We start from the raw sequence: 18,288 nt of genomic DNA on the forward strand, positions 1-18,288 counted from the left end.
AGCTCATAAAATGTTTGTTTTGAGGTCGAGCCACTTTTGGCTTGACCGTATTCTTTCAACCAAAACTCAAGAATTTTCCTGCGTGAATTTTGTATAAAAAGCAACCGTCTGAATTCCGGCGATTGCTATATTCTTCACAAAATGCCTTATAATACTCTTCGTTCTACAAAGCAAGCATATCATTGGTTTGAAAACCAACAGACAAAAGAACTTTTAGAAGAATTTCCTCATATGATTGCTTCCCTCGGAAAACCGAGAGAAGAGATTCCGTATGAAAATTCAAGAGGGTAGAAAAGAGGGTAGAAATGAGGTTAGATCTACCCTTCTACCCTAAAATATATTTTGGGTCATTTACACTCATTACGATGAAGTCATGACAAAACATATACGTTCATTACGAAGAAGTCTTGACAAAGCATTTACGATGAAGTCATGACAAAACATTTACGAAGAAGTTTTGACAAAACATATACGATGAAGTCATGACAAAACATATACGATGAAGTCATGACAAAGCATTTACGATGAAGTCATGACAAAACATATACGTTTAAGTTCGACAAAGCATATACGATGAAGTCATGACAAAACATATACGATGAAGTCATGACAAAACATATACGAAGAAGTCATGACAAAACATTTACGTTCATTACGATGAAGTTTTGACAAAGCATTTACGAAGAAGTTATGACAAAACATATACGAAGAAGTCATGACAAAACATTTACGTTATACAGTAATGTTAGTCATGAATGTTTGTCCTACGTGTTGGCGTTAGTGTTGAAAAATAATGTTTGTCCTACATGAAGCCGTACAAGCGTTTGAATTTGTTTATGAATAAAATTACACTCTTGTTTTCTGTATCTATCATACAAACATAAGCAGCACCTGTTTTTGTAAAGTTTATATGAAGTTTTCGATAGTTAAGACCTGTATAATAATAGAATGCGTCCTCATTCTCAACATAGTAGTAGAAATCAAACGAATGCTTACCATAATCTGTTATTTCAACAGCTTCGTCAGATATTTCATCAACGAACTCATAAACTATATCACCATACTTGCTTTTATTTCTATTGTTTTCAGATCTAGAACACCAACGAAGGTTTGAGATTCTGTTGTCCGTTCTATCATGATTTATATGGTCTATTTCTTTCAAATTGTTTGGATTTTCAATCCACTGTTCTGCAATAATTCTATGCTTTAAGTACATTTTGTTGTTTAAACTAAGCACAATATAACCATAATTATTTAAGCATTCACTCATAATATGTTTGTCTTTCTTTCGACGAATAGTAAAAGGATATGTCGTACAAATCTCATAATCTTCATGATTTCTCAATGTTTCCCATTGAGTTTGTTCCCCACTAACGTTCTCATTGACGTCCTCAATATCTTCTTCCTCACTGAACTCGTCAATATTTTCACTAGCTCCTTCTGTAATGTTTTCATCGGCATTGTCATTGACTTCTTCTGTAATGTTAGATGTTGTTGTTTCGCTCATGTTCTTTCACTAATGTTAAAAGTTATGTTGTACGAATTTTGAACAGAATTTAGAGCAGTTATGAAACAATGAAGTACTTTTACGCTATTGAAAGGAACTATGAGGGTGAAGTACATGACAGCAATGACAAAAGGAACTAATATCAAACCTAATGAAATCGCTCACGAGGACATAGAGCTTAACAAGTACTTTGTGGAGTATCTTATAAGTGAAGAGTATGTAAGACCTTACTTCATGTTTGACAGCATGAATGAGGATGTTATTTCATGGTTAAAGAATATAAGCAATGTTTTCGGTAAGTACGTCATAGATGACAAAGGTCTTGTTGTATTTTATGAGACAGCAATACGAACACAGGAACTAATGGATATTATGCACTCAACAGCAAAGAAAGGATTTAGTACTATTGGCATGAATGAACATTGCAGGAATGACATATACAACCTATGCTCACGAAAGCCTTACACAAAAGCAATACAAATGATAGAACATAAGTGTCTAAGGTCAGCAAATGAAATCATTACTGTCAGTGGTTATGAAAGAACTGTTAGCAAAGATGAGTGGAAACAGCTATTCATATTAAGGAAGGACGTTGCTGAACTAGTTAAACCTGTTGCACAAACATTGTTTCAGATAAGACCAGCAATGACTAAGAACCCTTTGACCTTAGTCAATGAGACCATAGAGGTTGAAGATAATGACATGAAAGAACTAGGAATGAATGAGAGAAGTTGTGAAGGATGTTTGAGTCAAAACACATGGTTCTTTAGAGCTGTTAAGAAACTTAGTAAAGAACGACAGAAATATTTTATAGAGAAGTATTGCAAAGGATGTGTAAATGAATTGTTTGAAATAGAACTTAGAGACACTTTCACACTAAAGGACTTGTGGAAAAATAAGTACATGAGTGAAGAAGGTATTGACATAGCTAGTGTTATAAATGACTTAAGAAGATGTGTTGTTGTTATTGACGGAGCACGTATGACATATCTAGTGAAAGATTATGATGGAATACGAGACACAACAACACTTGTGTCAGTAGATAGCAAGGAATTCAATAAGCTCATGAAGAGTGTTTATGTAGGACGTATTGAGGAGAAGGATGTGAACGCACTGATGATTTATGAAGCGGGTAAGAACAAGAACTATCTTATGAAGTCAGGCATGAGATTCTTTGACGAAAGAGATGACATTTACAGCTATATTTCAGAGGATATGAGTATGAGGTACTGAATGAAGTAGATGAAAGCGTTATTGAAGGATATTTGAAACATGTTCACGATGTCATATGTAATGAGGATGAAGAGCTTTATGAGTATGTTTTGAACTGGTTCGCCTACATCGTTCAAAATCCTTGTGGAAAGACTGGAACAGTACTTTTGTTAATAGGAAAGCAAGGAACTGGTAAGAATGTACTTAGTAATGTTCTATGCGAGCTCATTAGCAAGTACGCCAACAATAATATAACGGCAATAGAGAATGTGGTTGGTAGATTCAATGCTGCTATTGAGAACATGAAGCTCATCGTATGCAATGAACTAAGCTCATGCGATACGTCTAAGGTCATGAACCACGACGCACTAAAGTCAATAGTAACAGAGACTCAGTTGGACTTAAATCAGAAGTGTCAGCCAGTAAGAAAGATAGAGAATGTTTGTAATATCATCATGATATCTAACAACTTCAACTCAGTAAAGATTGACAAAGACGACAGAAGATTTGTTGTCATTGACGTAAGCAGCAGATACAAAGGAAATTACGAATATTTCTCAAATCTCATTGAAAGCTTTAATGAAGAGTTTTATTCAAACTTACTGACGTACTTCATGAAGAAAGATTTAAGTGAATTTGATGTAAGGAAGATACCATTCACCAGGGCTAAACAAGAACTCATCGAAATGAACAAAACACCTTACCAAATGTTTTACGAGGAGTTCTATGAAAAGTTTGTATCCGGATGGAATTGTACAGAGTGCTACAGAAGATATAAAGAATTTGCGAAGGAGAATGAATTCTTTGCATGTAGTTCAAATGTATTTGGTGGCAAGATGAGAGAATTTGTGAAGAGAAGTAGAAAGCGAGACGGTTCTGCAAGAAGTTATATTTACGAAGCAAGTATGATATAAGAAGGTCGTAGAAAGAAAGAAACAGTGAATTATGAGGAAGTGCTTGAAAAATTCATGGAGTACATGGGAAGCAATATAACATACAACAAAGACATATACAGTGAGTTTAAGTACTACTGTGAACAGCATGAGATTGAAGTAATGAGTAAAGGAGACTTTGAAACGCTTATGAAAGACAGTAAGGAGGTCGTTCATGAGAACAGTGTTGAAATAGTTCATGAGAACAGTGAGGAGGTCATACATGAATGCAATGATGAAATAGTTCACGATGTCGTTCGTGAAGAAGCCATTGCAACAAAGAATGAGATAAAGGATTTCATAGAACTTAACAAGGAGGAGTTTAAAGAAGGCTATGAAGTGAAAAGATGTGAAGAAGATTTCTTGGCGTATTTGAAGAAAAAGAGACTAAAGCCAATGGCTCAAAATAAGTTTCAATCGATGTTTGAAAAGAAACGTTTGAGCTATGGTGGTGTAAGAAGCACATATTACTTTGTTAAGAAGTGAGGACATTTATTTTTGTCGTTAGTGTTGGAGTTTGTGTTTGTTGTTAGTGTTTGTCATTTGTGCTGAAGTTAGTACTTGATGTTAGTGTTGGAGTTTGTGTTTGTTGTTAGTGAGAGAATAAATTAAATCATGAACTTTGCCATGGTCTCTGTCCCTAGTAGTTTTCATTAAGTTCTGGAAATAATGAAAGTCATAAACTTTGCCATGGTCTCTGTCCCTAGTAGTTTTCATTATCTCACAGAGTTAATGAAAGTCATACTTTCTATCAGATGAAGCATGCAGATGAACATAATGAAAGTTAGTGAGTTTGCCACGAGTTATGAATAAAATATTGGCATATTAGATGAGATAGCTGATGAAACAGATGAAGATAAATTAAATCTTGGACTTTGCCACACTCTGTCCCTAGTTCCTCAAAATCCTTGACAACGTTGCTTAGAAATTTTGGTTCAAAACCTCATCTGATTTTAATCTGTTATGCTACCTGTTAAGTTTCGCGAGATTATAAATGTCATGGAGTTATATAAAAAGGAGGGACAGCTAGGGACACTGGAAGTACTTGTAAGGCTATCTGTTAAGATTGCATGAAATACTAAAAAGTCATGAAATTCATTATCGCTGTGCTAGCTTCACCTTAGAGTAAAATGACGACTAAAGTCACTGAAGCAATGAAACAAAAGTTTTTGGTAGAATACATTAAATCAGGAACTATTCCAGAAGGTTTTTACGTTCATACTATGAAGGATGGTAGAGTTCAGTTTAGAAAGATAAAGCAACCATTAGATAGAGAAGGAATTTTGAGAAAGATTAAACTTCATGAGGACAACATTGCTAAACTTAAGAAGAAGTTAGAAGAGTTGGAGAAAGCAGACGACAGTGAGGAATAAAATATTTCATTAGTTTTATTTTTACTGAAAATTTTTATTTGGATGTAATGACGAAAACTATTGAGATAACAAACTACAACGGTCATGAGTTCAGGAATTTGTTCTTCGTTCCTCGTGAAAATACATTCTATCAGATACGAGGGAGAAAGGGTAAAGTTAGTTTGAGCGTTTACGACAACAAACATAATGGGAGATATATAAAAGCAATAGATACAAACGGTAAGCGTGTTTCATTAGCTTTGTCAAAACTTACATACATTTATTTTGACAGTGATTTTGACTCTGACGATTGGAGCGACAGCAGCGATACTGAAGAATATGAGCTGTTATGTGAAGCACAGCAATGGGAGGAGTTGCAATACTTTTGTAAATGAGAACATTAGTGGGAACGTTAGTGAGAACGTTTATTTTTTCATTAGTGAAGTCGTTAGCGAAGTCGTTAGTGAGGTGAAGTGGTTGGCGGCTTTGTAAATATTTAAGGTTAAGTTAGTGTTGTCGTTTGTGTTGTAAAATATACGTTAACGGTTTTGTAAAGTGTCAAACCGTTATGTTGGGTAAGGTGGAACGCAGTGCCGCCGTACCCAAGATATGTATACTAACTCAAGTTTACAACTAAGCTTGGCTTCTCACCATATTGTTGACATAAAACTTTATTATTATTTTGTACCAACTCAACAATGTGAGTTTATTCAATTCAATGATGTTCTTCCTGATTTCATTCATATGCAAGTATTTTATCTGAAAGGTGGTTTATATAATTTTATTTTCCACAATGAGGTACGTGGGAAAAATGAAATTATTGAATTCAACTGTCTCATTCAAGAACCGGCTCTTCAAAAGTTTTGTGATTTCATCACTATTTTATTCGTGGTCGAACCTAATTTACTATCAAAATTATCAATAACCGAAAACTATCAAAAGCAAAATATTGCACAGAAGGGAATTTTAGCTGAGATTGAAGTACCTGAAAAAATTAGAATCATGGATGATGTTGACAATCGTGCCTTCTATAAGCTTATTGATGATGAATTCAAGCGATGTGATTTTATGGGTCGTTTACTCACTGATGATGGACAATTTTATTTAGATGAAGATGGTAGACCAACAAATTACATAGAATGGCGTGAAGAAAATCATGAATATATAAATCCGAAAACACTCCCCTTGCCAGAAACAAATATACCAACACGTGAAGCTGGAATGGAATTTCGACAAAACATGATTGATGCATTTAATGCCGAAGTTGATCAGAATCTACATACTGATGAAGACATTCAAGCATGGAATGAAAAACTAGAGACTTCAACAAGGAATGAAGCATTTGAAAGTTGGGCAGGAAGACGATACGAACCAGAAAAAATAGTATAATTTTACCATCATAGTGTCAAAATTATAGAGTTTTCTTAACTTTTGCAAATTTCGTCACATAATATTTTTGGTCATTTTTGCGCAAAATTTATGAAGAAATGACCGTAAAATTAATGAAATTCATGAATTTTGCTTTAAAAAACTCGTACCCTTTTATGAATTTTGCTTTAAAAAACTCATGAAATTTCGTGAGTTTTTAAGGTTTACAAATTTCGTCATCAGTTATTTTTGCCCATTTCTGAGTAAGGGGTTGTTAAGAAATAGGGGTTTTGTTCATGTGGTATCATGGGTTTTGCTTTAGAAAACTCATGAAGGTACTAAGAAATGACCAAAAATTAATAAAATCATGAATTTTAAGCCGTTTTCTTCATTAATGTTATGAGTTTTTTAAGGTTTACAAATTTCGTCATAAAACCCGCAACATATACTACTCAAAAGGTTATTAAGAGATTCTAGGGACCACATATGATCCATTTTTAACAGAAGTCCGAAGAATGCATTTTTTATCCGAACACAATTGTATTTTTACATTTATTTGTTGAATAAAAAATTTAAGGCTATAATTTTGTGTAATAAAGCGTAGTGGTAATCTGACATCCAAATTGAGAGAAACTCATAGAATTGATCGTATGTGCTAATTCAAAAAGTTGACTTAGCACTACGCTTTTTCCGAAGCAGTTTAAACTTTAGAACAAATATATCATTATTTTTCTATAGTCTCAAAATTCCATTAAAATATTATATAATTTATAAAACAAACAAACAAAAACTAAATATTATCCATATTCTCTAATCTTAGCTTCACGTATTTTGTGACGAATTTTTCCATTTCTTCTAGTGTACGAGTGTGGTAGAATTTACGAAAAAGTGACACTAGAAAAGTGACACTTAACCTTAAATTTCCAAACACTATTTTTTGATTATATTTTGTTATTTATATATTTATATATATATGTATATTTATATATGTATATATTTATATATGTATATATTTATATATGTATATATTTATATATGTATATATTTATATATGTATATATTTATATATGTATATATTTATATATGTATATATTTATATATGTATATATTTATATATGTATATATTTATATATGTATATATTTATATATGTATATATTTATATATGTATATATTTATATATGTATATATTTATATATGTATATATTTATATATGTATATATTTATATATGTATATATTTATATATGTATATATTTATATATGTATATATTTATATATGTATATATTTATATATGTATATATTTATATATGTATATATTTATATATGTATATATTTATATATGTATATATTTATATATGTATATATTTATATATGTATATATTTATATATGTATATATTTATATATGTATATATTTATATATGTATATATTTATATATGTATATATGTATATATTTATATATGTATAATATTTATATATGTATATATTTATATATGTATATATTTATTATGTAACTTATTTATGCTGTGTTGAGTATTGTTGAATTGGAAAACTGCTTCATGCTGCATTGAGTATTGTTGAATAATTTGAAGTAGTGGTTTTTGAAATCAGCACCCCTATGAGAGCGCTGGCGACCGAAACACCACTAGTAAGATTGTGTATTAGAAACTGCTTCATGCTGTGTTGAGTAAGCTTCGATGTCTTTGTAGGATAGCTTTCTGAGAGCGAAACAAGATAGTGTTGAAAAAAATTTTTGAAAATCTGAGAGACTGTGCAAGAGCCAACGACCAAAACGCTACCAGTAAGATACAGCAGTAGTAGCTGCTTCATGCTGCATTGAGTATTGTTGAATAATTTGAAGTAGTGGTTTTTGAAATCAGCACCCCTATGAGAGCGCTGGCGACCGAAACACCACTAGTAAGATTGTGTATTAGAAACTGCTTCATACTGTGTTGAGTAAGCTTCGATATCTTTATCAGACCACCTTTAAATTAACCACTCACATTCTCACTGTGGTCCATCTAAAATTTGTAAGCTTTATGACATAAAATTATATTATATGCAGGATCCCACCTATTACTTAATCTTTTTGGAATAAATGTTTTATAATATTTATCGATTGATTGTAATTTTTTGTATAAAAAAAGTTTTTTATTTATATTAAAAATATATTTTGTTAATGATATTATCTTATAATTTGTAAATAAATCTAGTAATAAAATAACTTTAATAGTTGGTGTCACTTTTTCGAAAATTCTGGTTTTTTCCAAAAACTAAATATTATCCATATTCTCTAATCTTAGCTTCACGTATTTTGTGACGAATTTTTCCATTTCTTCTAGTGTACTTGTTTGGGTTGTTCTCATCTTATAAAACTGTTGTCTTGCTTCTATTCTAAGATCATTTATTACCTCAGGGGTAACATTATATAAGCTTGCGTCAATTACATCATCGTCTACTTCCTCTTCATCATCTTGAGACATATATTCATCATCAGAATCTGGTTCAACTCCGATTAATTTGAAAAAGCTCACTTTTTTAAAAACCGGAGGGTCTGAATTTCCTTCGCTTTCATCATCAGTTTCAAATATTTCAGTTTTATGGGTGGTTTCTATAATTTTTGGTTTCCACTTTTTTTGCGGTATAAAATCGTCATTATGCAGCTTCTTCTTATGTTTGGTAGGTGGTGCAGCTTCAATAGTAAGTGTTCCAAATCCTAAAATTGTTTGATTGCGTTTTTCTGGCTCAGTTTTTGCTGCATTAGAATCATATCTTGATGAACTGTCGCTATCCACAGCAAACACACGATTATCAGATGATCCTGCTAAAGGCAAGAGTGGTGGGGGCTTTTGGTGGATTGAATCTTCTTTTTTTGATAAGGAACTTTTTTTACGTTTAACTTTTCGTAATTTTTTCTTACTTTTCCCTTCTGAGGCTTTCTTTCTTATTATTCTCTTTTTTATTTTGTCGTATTGAAGTGATTTTTGTTCAGATTCGTTCAAAATTTCTTTGTCTTGATGACTTTGTTGAGAATATGAGGTTTCTAATGCAGGACTGGAGAGAGGAGGAGCTTCATATGATGATGGCTGATTTTCTATCTTGTTAAAACTGAGGGTCCCATTTGTAAGCTTATTTTCGTTGGTGGAATCGGTCATTGGCTTGATTGGTGGAGCTTGATAAGATTCATCATCTCCTTTTATTAATGACTTGGAGGAGAGATTAATTTGAGAAATTGGAGGAAGAATTTGGGAAAAATCAAAATATTTTAGATCTCTGTCATCAAATTTTCGATGATCATCATCATCACTAGAAAATACTAGGGTATCAACGACAACGGTATCATCATCAGAATCTATTGATTTGTTTGTATCATTTTTTGAACTCCAAAGTCTTGGAAGAGCTTCTGGTAGTTCAACTTGTGAATTATCTTCTGGATGAAAGGTTCCAATTGGTTCATTTTGAGTAATTTGAAAGGGTTCTGAATTTGAACTGGTAGAATTTCTATTTTTGTAACTCCTATTGGAACTTCTCGGGTCTGCTCCAATATTTCAGGATCAACAGGTGTAATTTTATATGTATCACTTAGAGGGAGAATTTCTCCAGAAGTGACATGTTTTAAAACAAGGGGAATAGTTGAAACAATAATCCATCCCTGGAGTAGATATGGCTTTAAATGGGATCTTGCTTCCCGGCCGGCAAGTTTATCGTTTTCATTCACTTGCTGGTTGTTGATTTGCATAATATTATCTCCAAATACAATAGTGCACATCATTGCTAAGTATTCATAATCACTGAGCGGGCATGAAAGTGCGGATAAATTAGATAAAGAAGGTTGAGGTCGAACTCCAAGAAGTGAATCTATATTTGTATTATCTAATACTAATTTTGCGAGTGTTGGTATCGTTCTTAATGATTCTAGAGTTTTTAAAGGATTATTAGTTAAATTTAAAGTTATTAAGGTTGGGGATAAATCTAAGTCGGCTAATGTTGTTAAACCCTCATTACTATAATCTTGTAATAATAATCCTTTAGGAATTGGGCTTAGCCCATATCCTTTTTGCATTTGGTTTTGCCTGGGTTACCTTTTTTTGTCAAAAAAGTAATCAATAACTCTTTCCCTATATGAGTTTTGAAAAGTAATACACTAAGAGATTGTGAATTTTATGTTTCAAAATTAACCAAACCAATAGTAATGAATTTATATCAATCAGGAACTTATACTATATAATGAACTTAGTAACGGCCAGTTCACGGATCTCATATTTCAACTAGAATTGTAAAATGTAGACAAACAAACTAAAACATGATTTAAATTCTAAATATGGAAGTGAATTCTTTTTGATTTGACTTATAAAAGATTGAACAACAAAATAAACAAGGTTTTAAGGGTGCCCTATAGACGATAGACCACCCTCAGAAAAGCACTTTTAAGGTTATTTCTGTTAAGCTTTTATCTCGTTCAAGAGAGAGATTTTTTGAACTTTACCATATCATAATGCTTAGTTATATTATGACCAATCTCTACGATTTTGAAGATTTAAATTACGTTGAGAATTCATCGATTTTGTGATTTTTTGATTTTTTTTCGAGTTTTTTTTGATTTTTTCAAAAAAAATAAAAAGAAAGAAAATAAGGAAGGCATATAGTGTTTTCATTAAAAACAATTATTACAGTAAACAATGTCGCCAATTATTGGTTTTTTGAAATAATAAATTTGAAAAATGAAATATTGAGCATATATTCTACCCAATATCAATTGACTGATTAAATACAATATATATCTTTGCTTTATTCACTTTGATTACTTTTGTATTAAAAAAACCGTAAAATTTGGCGGGATTTTAGCTCTTCCTATGGAGTATTCTATCCAATCATGGAAGGATACACAATTGAAGAGATATTAATAACATATAAAGCTGATGACTGCCAAAAAGGGTCTATCATCGAACTGTTTATTCAAATAAGAAACCTTTTCGCATTTCATTAATCTAAACCAGCTTAATTCAAAACAAGATCATTCACAATCAAATGTTAAGGAAAAAACAATATTCAACGTCAAATTTAAGCCTGGAGTTCCGTATAGTGACGTTGTCAAGAATCTTCATACTTACATTTCTCTTATATCTGGTGCAGGATTTTCAAAACACATCGAATTGGCATCACTCCAAAACTTTCATTGCCCAACAGAAACTACATTACTTGCGCATCTAAAGAGCATATTGCCAGATCTTGAGAAAGTTGCAACAGCAAGTTGTGAAGCTAATATACAAGAAATTCTTAAACATGATTCAGAATACAAATTTAATGTTTCATTAGAATGCGCATGGAGTTCTAAGCGCGATGCTTAACATGCCGTCATTACGCTTATAGATATAAATACAAACAAAATATTAGATTTTAGAAAAGTTTCAAGGCATCCAGAATTAATAAAATTCAAAAGTCCCAAAATTTTGGTTGAACCAAAAATTTCACCAGGATTAATGGAAAGCTATGCATTACGTGATATGTTGAAATCTGATTTATGGAAAAAATAAAAGTTTTTGTTCAGATGGTGATGTTAAAGATTCAACAATGATAGAGAATTCTGGTGTACAATTATCACATGTAAGAGATCCAAATCATGTGATAAAATCAGCATTTTCAAAAATTGTCACTAAATATCCTAAATTTGAAAAAATATTTAGGATCCTTTTTGCATGCCCAACATTAAAACAGAGCAAAAGGTTCAGAGATGGATGGGATTAATTAATAGATATCCAGGAGAATCGCCAGAGCATATCGAAAAAAGAGAAATTATTACAAATATTGCTCCATTGTTTCTAAAAATCAGCAAACAATATCATACAAATTTCAACGAAGCTTTCAATTCATTGAAAGCCCATTTAGTCCCAAAAAATCTTCGTTGGATTATTGGATTTCAGCCAGAATTTTTGTTTCTGTATTGGCGTATAAGTGAAGACAATTGGAAGACAAAACTAAGAAGATTAATGGGTATAGATGATTCTATTTTGATGAAGATATTTTACAAGTTATATTAAATTTCGAAAATAAATCCGATTATGACCATATCAGAAGAACTTCGGAAAACTAGAGAAATCATAACAGATGCGTTCATTACATTCCAGATGAAATTGACCCAGAATTCGCTGACTTAGTTCCTCATAAACCGTCAAAAGGTGGATCCAGATCCGAAAAAATTGAATACACTGACGATGAGGATCCGCCAGCGGATGAAGAACCGTCAGAATCTGAAAATCTTTCACTTCCAACAGATTATCCAAAATTCAACAAAAAATCTATATTTGGTTCCGATATCAAAGTACCACCAGATTGGAAAAGGTTTTCATTTTTCTTCAAGGCGAAGGAAATTCAGATGATCCTCAAGAATTCCAAAATTTATTATCCAAATTTAAACAAGATCTTTATAATACGTACTCGTCTTTAATTCGTATTAATGAAGAAAACATCTCGGCTGTTGCAGTTTACGATTCTCAGCAAGCAAAAGAAATTATGAATTCAGCTTTTACTGATTTTCATAACTTTGAGAAAATTAAGATAAACGCAATCAATTATCTTAACGTCCTCAGCACAATCCACCATCTCTTGAAATGATAGCAGATTTTCATCCTGATTTGATACAACTTCCACAGACACTCAGAAAAACTCATGCTAAGCCTAAAAAACAAAAGCTTGGTATCAAGCTTGTAAAAAATCGGTTTTCTTGCCGTTATTGTTCAACTTATTACATTTCGACCATTAATGCACAAACTATTTGACGAATTATTTCTCTAATCCCAATGAGCAACAGTTAATATACAAAGAATATTATCGCTCACAAATCGGAACTTTTCGGAAAATGCAGATGTTACTTATCTGTATCACCTGTACTCGAAACGGCAAAAGATACATCAAGCTGATCCAATTGATGCTTTCAAACAATTACAAGAATCGCTTGCATGTGAGCTAGGCAACTAGATCTTATTGATTATTTCAAAAAATTCTGCTGGGGATTTACAGATAAAATTGACATTCCTCTTGTTAATATAATAACGAACTTCAAGTTACTCCTACTTTTTCAGATTATCTTTTTATTGATGTTGCTGGTTTTACGTTTCCATTGGATGATTACACATGGAATAACAATCCAGCTGTAAAATCCAAACTAGTAGCCATAATAACTTATCACAGTCGACAATATAATATTATTATTTTGGACGAAAACATCAATTCATGGATTCTCTTTTGTAATACCAAAATATCTTACATTCGTGATGAGGAATTGGCGAATAATTTAAACAAAGGCGCATATAATACACCGAAATATTTGATTTTCGAAAAAATTTAGGTTTTTCAAAAATTAAATCTTTCATTTGTAATGTATGAATAAAATGTATGTATTTGATATAATTGATACATTCAAAATTTTTATTCTGAAAAAAAATAATAAACAATTTTTGGCTTTTGTGATCTGATAATCTGTAAGAATAAATACCGACAAATTTTATTAATATTCATCGTAAAAGTATTCGGCTCTTGATGTAAATAAGGAATATTTTTTTCAAAAGTTGCTTTTGAAGACTCTTTTATCAAGTAGCTGCATTTATTCATTGATAAGAAAGTATGCTGTACCAAAAATCGATAATTCACCACATTAACGGCCAATTTTGTTTTGCATTTCGACAAAAAAGCTCCTTTTATATAACATTACTGGGCGAAAATTAGAGTATCTACGATGACAAAACAAAATACATCAACTTGATTTTTTACCGAGAAAAATGTTTTTGGAGGTACCAAAATAGGTCTCGAAAAGCATTGGTTTTATTTAAGGTTATTTTTTCTGAGGGGGAGCTATCGTCTATAGGGCACCCTTAAAGAACAAGAAAACAAAAATCAAATATATTAATTTATTTGTTTTTCAAATCTAACTGCTGGTTTATCTCGATTAGTTTTTAGCGTTGTATTATCAAGGGCTACACGTGTTCTGATCTTAAAAGGTGAATTGGTTGGGATAGTTAGCTTAGCCAGCTGTCCCATTGTATTTGCCCTTCTCACATATCGGACTTCCGGCATTCCAATTTTATTACCAGATGATCTACCTCTGATGTATTCTAACATATCAGCTGCAGAAATACGGTCAGCTGGCTCGAATTGCATTCCATTTTTTACAATCCAACCAATAATCCCACTTGCTCTGATATTGATTTTAATACTTTTAGCTTTGATGTCACGTATAAATTGGGCCTCGCTTTCATATTCAAAAGGTAGATAATGAGTTGCCATTATATGCATTGTAACAGAAAATGACCATATATCTGCTTTAGTACCATCATAATTTACATTACTTATAATTTCAGGAGCCATCAATAGGTGTGTTCCGCAAATAGTATGAAGGTTGGTTGCGTTTTTTTTTTGCAGAAGCCAAAATCTATTAGCTTTGCATGAAATTCAGAATCGAACATAACGTTTGCGGGCTTGATGTCTCTATGTGAAATTCCCCTGGAGTGGAGATATTGCAAAGCTTCCAAAATCTCAATTGCTATTCTTATTTGATCAGATTGCCTGAACAGATGATTACTATTAATCAGAAATTGCATATCACCATTCTCCATAAACTCCATCACAATCATGATGAAATCTTCAGTATAAACAATATCGTAGCATTTTGCAATGTTTGGATGATTTAATCGTGAGTATATTCTGAGTTCATTTTCAACATATTGTAACAAACCTAATTGCTGAGCTGATTTCCGTTCAATGCATTTAATTGCGTATTTTTGATGTGTTTTACAGTTGCTAGCTAAGTAAACCGATGAGAACCCACCAGATCCAATTTGCTTTTCAAGAATATATTTGCCAATAGTTCTGCCTTGGGATGATGTACAGTGCTCCATTAACGATAATTAATGTTTGAAACAATATTTTGTTCATATTCAAATTTTGTGAAGCTTCAAATACAAATATAACAATATATCCTTAACACAATTGTTTCCATATCATAACCATTTATAAATAATAAAGTAATCATGGAATAATATAATTGAGATTGCAATCAAAAGTCATAGAAAATTAAAAAAAAATCTTTGAATAAATAATTAGATAGAATTCGACAGAGCTAATTTTAATTCAAGGGTTGGCAGTATTCAATTCATATCATAAGATAGCCAAACATACAACTATCCATTTCGTTTTTCTCGAAATGATTTGAGTCAGGCTTTTTAACAATTTAAATTCTCTCAAAAATAATTTGAATGGATTTTTACAAAATAGTATACTTTAAAAATATTAAATATCTATGGATAATATTAATTAATTTTTGAATAAAACTCGATAATGTATTGAATTTCACTTTTCAAATAAGTTTATCGAGTTTATATTTATGGGAGTTGATTTATTATGTCTACCATGATAATTGTAAAATATTATTTATGCTATATGTTCTTAACATTCAATAATTATTTACATATATATTATAAGATAAAAATAAAAGATATATTACAAATACCCAAATTTTGTTTTCCAATTTAAATTGGTTGCATCATAGCTACTTTTGAAAAGAAGCTTTCAAAATTACACTAAAAATAAATCATATTGAGATATCTATAGCAAACCTCCCAATTCTTCCACAGTATTTTAAATTTAAAATGTTAAATTCGCTATTTTAATAACCATTGTAAGAAAATCCGAACATCTTTAGATTTTCTAATACCTAGTAAGTTCCATAATTTACAGGGACTTCATAGCAAAACTTTTATTCCAAGATGTGATTTTTGCTTCGCGTCTGTCTCTCAAAATTTGAGGGAATTGAAAGGCTTACACGGGAAGAATATGATTTCAAGTTTATTTCAGGATCCATGTGACATATTCCTGATATTCATCCAAAACGGAATCGTGGATGAGCCAACTTTTTAGATTCAAGAGCAGAAATATGAACATCAAGGTATATCGGGTCTCGCACAGAGTAGGTAATCTATGTCAATTCATAAATTAGAACAAAACGAAGTTAATACAATATTAGAACTAGATAATTTGACGTATAAGAGTTAGGTTCTATATTCTTTTTGCTTCTAGATTACTATGGAGTGCCTAAGATAGTTATTCTTTATATTGTTTTAAAAACTCTGTATTGCACGAAAACTCGGTTGACTTCACTTATCATAGCATTATATAAAAACCATGAGAAAAATAATAGACAGAACAAAATTAAGAAATGATTAATTATAAGATACATTACAATACAACTTTGTTTTCCTTCATCTGGTATTGTTTATGATATAGCCCTCGAATATCACAAAATATAAACCAATTTTAATTAGATGAATTAAGTTAGGTAACTATTTTGTTTTATGTACTAATTAAATAACATCTGATTATATACATTTGAATCTTGGACTATAATATGCTTTCTAATAAACTGTGTCGTTCAGGTCAACAATTTTATAAATCGCTGATATTGTATATACAATTTTAATCAAACAAAATATAATTATAAAAATTATTTTTCTTCAATCAAAAACATCTTCTAATTTTTGAAAGCAATCACATTTAAGTAATATTTTAAATATTAAAGGCATATACATTCAGTAACTTATACTATATCAAATGAAAATATTTTAACCCAATCAAATACAATTATATTTAATCGATTATAAGTAGTCAAATCGAAATGATATTCACTCGAATACCAAATAATATATATGCCTACATATATAACTAATATAATTGTATTTAACATAATATTATAAATAAATTAGATATATTGCGAAAAATCAAATATTTTCATGATAAGTGAAGTCAACCGAGTTTTCGTGCAATACATTGTTTTAAAAACTCGATCCGTAGAGTTCATTGAAGACAAAAACATACGAAAGATGATGCCCTTATGCCAAAATATTGATATACACCAAAGAACTAATATTAGCTAGATAATGCATTTTTAAGGGTGCACCCGTATGTACGTTTATTTGAGAGGAGGAGGATTACCCTCTCAATTTTGAGAGATTCGTTAGTTTATTTTCTCGATGAATATGCAATAAAATTTGATTTTTACCTTATCAATATACTTCATATAATATACACATGTTCATGTAAAAAACTTTTTTCCAAAATCCTCAGGAATAAGGGATTTTTGAATTTTAAGAATTTTTTTCGAATTTTTTCGAAAAAAAAATATTTTCAGAACAGCCTTAACGGCTAAGATTTAAGAACAATGTTAAGTATCAAAAAGAAAGGAGGTCTGATATAGACAACATATTCGTTGAAGGTTGAAAAAATCTCTAATATTTGAGCCCAAAATTTCAAATTTTAATTTTTTGAAAAAAAGAGCCACCCGTATGTACGTTTATTTGAGAGGAGGGGGATTATATTTTTGAAAGGGTGAAACATTATGAAATAGTTAATTATATAATAATATGTATTATTATAAAAAAGAAAAAATAAAGCACGTTAAAATTTCTTTCTTGATTTTTTACAAAATCTACTTAGAATTATGTAAAATATGACTAAATAATTATAAATTTCAAGTTAAATTTTAATTTTGATAAATAATTTAAATTTCAAAATATCAAGTTCAGTTCGACTATGTATGTAGTAATTCCTCAATAAAGTGCCAAAACCCTATTAAAATATATGAACATTTTCAACATTTTAATGTTTTTATTTAAAAATTTGATGGAATATGAGCTTCAAACAATTATTATGAAATAAAAATAATTAAATATATGTATTTTATTCGTATTACAACCGTAGTAAGTCGATTCTTCCTTTCTTCTAATGAGTTTTGAATTTGATTTCGAATTGTAAAGAGATTCAAAGGGAAAATACTAGCGGATAAAAACTACCTCCATGAAAGGGTCATAATGGACTCAAGTTATATTTTTTGATATTTTTTGCTTTTCGAGCCTAAATAGGTAGCCAAGATA

At 30.8% G+C, this 18,288-nt stretch overlaps 8 protein-coding genes across 8 annotated transcripts, besides 4 other annotated features; 4 read left to right on the forward strand and 4 right to left on the reverse strand.

Annotated features, from left to right (window-relative positions):
- Positions 1-802: 802 nt before the first annotated feature.
- Positions 803-1,507, reverse strand: TVAGG3_0919280 (His-Me finger endonucleases family; the record flags this gene model as incomplete). The annotated part of the gene is made up of 1 exon (XM_051252164.1): positions 803-1,507. The coding sequence occupies one exon, from the start codon at positions 1,505-1,507 to the stop codon at positions 803-805; it is 705 nt and encodes a 234-aa protein (XP_051077738.1).
- A 621-nt stretch (positions 1,508-2,128) lies between these two features.
- Positions 2,129-3,651: a mobile genetic element.
- On the forward strand, positions 3,022-3,633 carry TVAGG3_0919300 (uncharacterized protein; the record flags this gene model as incomplete). Its single annotated transcript, XM_051252165.1, has 1 exon — positions 3,022-3,633. The coding sequence occupies one exon, from the start codon at positions 3,022-3,024 to the stop codon at positions 3,631-3,633; it is 612 nt and encodes a 203-aa protein (XP_051077739.1).
- A 36-nt stretch (positions 3,652-3,687) lies between the features above and the next one.
- On the forward strand, positions 3,688-4,137 carry TVAGG3_0919310 (uncharacterized protein; the record flags this gene model as incomplete). The annotated part of the gene is made up of 1 exon (XM_051252166.1): positions 3,688-4,137. One exon carries the CDS (start codon positions 3,688-3,690, stop codon positions 4,135-4,137), a length of 450 nt encoding a protein of 149 aa, XP_051077740.1.
- Positions 4,138-4,781: 644 nt separating this feature from the next.
- TVAGG3_0919320 (uncharacterized protein) lies at positions 4,782-5,024 on the forward strand (the record flags this gene model as incomplete). The annotated part of the gene is made up of 1 exon (XM_051252167.1): positions 4,782-5,024. One exon carries the CDS (start codon positions 4,782-4,784, stop codon positions 5,022-5,024), a length of 243 nt encoding a protein of 80 aa, XP_051077741.1.
- Positions 5,025-5,747: 723 nt separating this feature from the next.
- TVAGG3_0919330 (uncharacterized protein) lies at positions 5,748-6,392 on the forward strand (the record flags this gene model as incomplete). The annotated part of the gene is made up of 1 exon (XM_001304425.1): positions 5,748-6,392. The coding sequence occupies one exon, from the start codon at positions 5,748-5,750 to the stop codon at positions 6,390-6,392; it is 645 nt and encodes a 214-aa protein (XP_001304426.1).
- An 852-nt stretch (positions 6,393-7,244) lies between these two features.
- Positions 7,245-7,282: a mobile genetic element.
- A 1,361-nt stretch (positions 7,283-8,643) lies between these two features.
- Positions 8,644-9,525, reverse strand: TVAGG3_0919350 (uncharacterized protein; the record flags this gene model as incomplete). Its single annotated transcript, XM_001304424.1, has 1 exon — positions 8,644-9,525. The coding sequence occupies one exon, from the start codon at positions 9,523-9,525 to the stop codon at positions 8,644-8,646; it is 882 nt and encodes a 293-aa protein (XP_001304425.1).
- A 197-nt stretch (positions 9,526-9,722) lies between these two features.
- TVAGG3_0919360 (L domain-like family) lies at positions 9,723-10,433 on the reverse strand (the record flags this gene model as incomplete). The annotated part of the gene is made up of 1 exon (XM_001304423.1): positions 9,723-10,433. The coding sequence occupies one exon, from the start codon at positions 10,431-10,433 to the stop codon at positions 9,723-9,725; it is 711 nt and encodes a 236-aa protein (XP_001304424.1).
- Positions 10,434-10,756: 323 nt separating this feature from the next.
- Positions 10,757-14,238: a mobile genetic element.
- A 31-nt stretch (positions 14,239-14,269) lies between these two features.
- Positions 14,270-14,731, reverse strand: TVAGG3_0919380 (protein serine/threonine kinase protein; the record flags this gene model as incomplete). The annotated part of the gene is made up of 1 exon (XM_001304422.2): positions 14,270-14,731. One exon carries the CDS (start codon positions 14,729-14,731, stop codon positions 14,270-14,272), a length of 462 nt encoding a protein of 153 aa, XP_001304423.2.
- A 2,576-nt stretch (positions 14,732-17,307) lies between these two features.
- Positions 17,308-18,288: a mobile genetic element.

Source organism: Trichomonas vaginalis, chromosome I (genome assembly GCF_026262505.1).
Source record: "Trichomonas vaginalis G3 chromosome I, whole genome shotgun sequence".
NCBI classification, from domain to species: Eukaryota; Parabasalia; order Trichomonadida; family Trichomonadidae; genus Trichomonas; species Trichomonas vaginalis.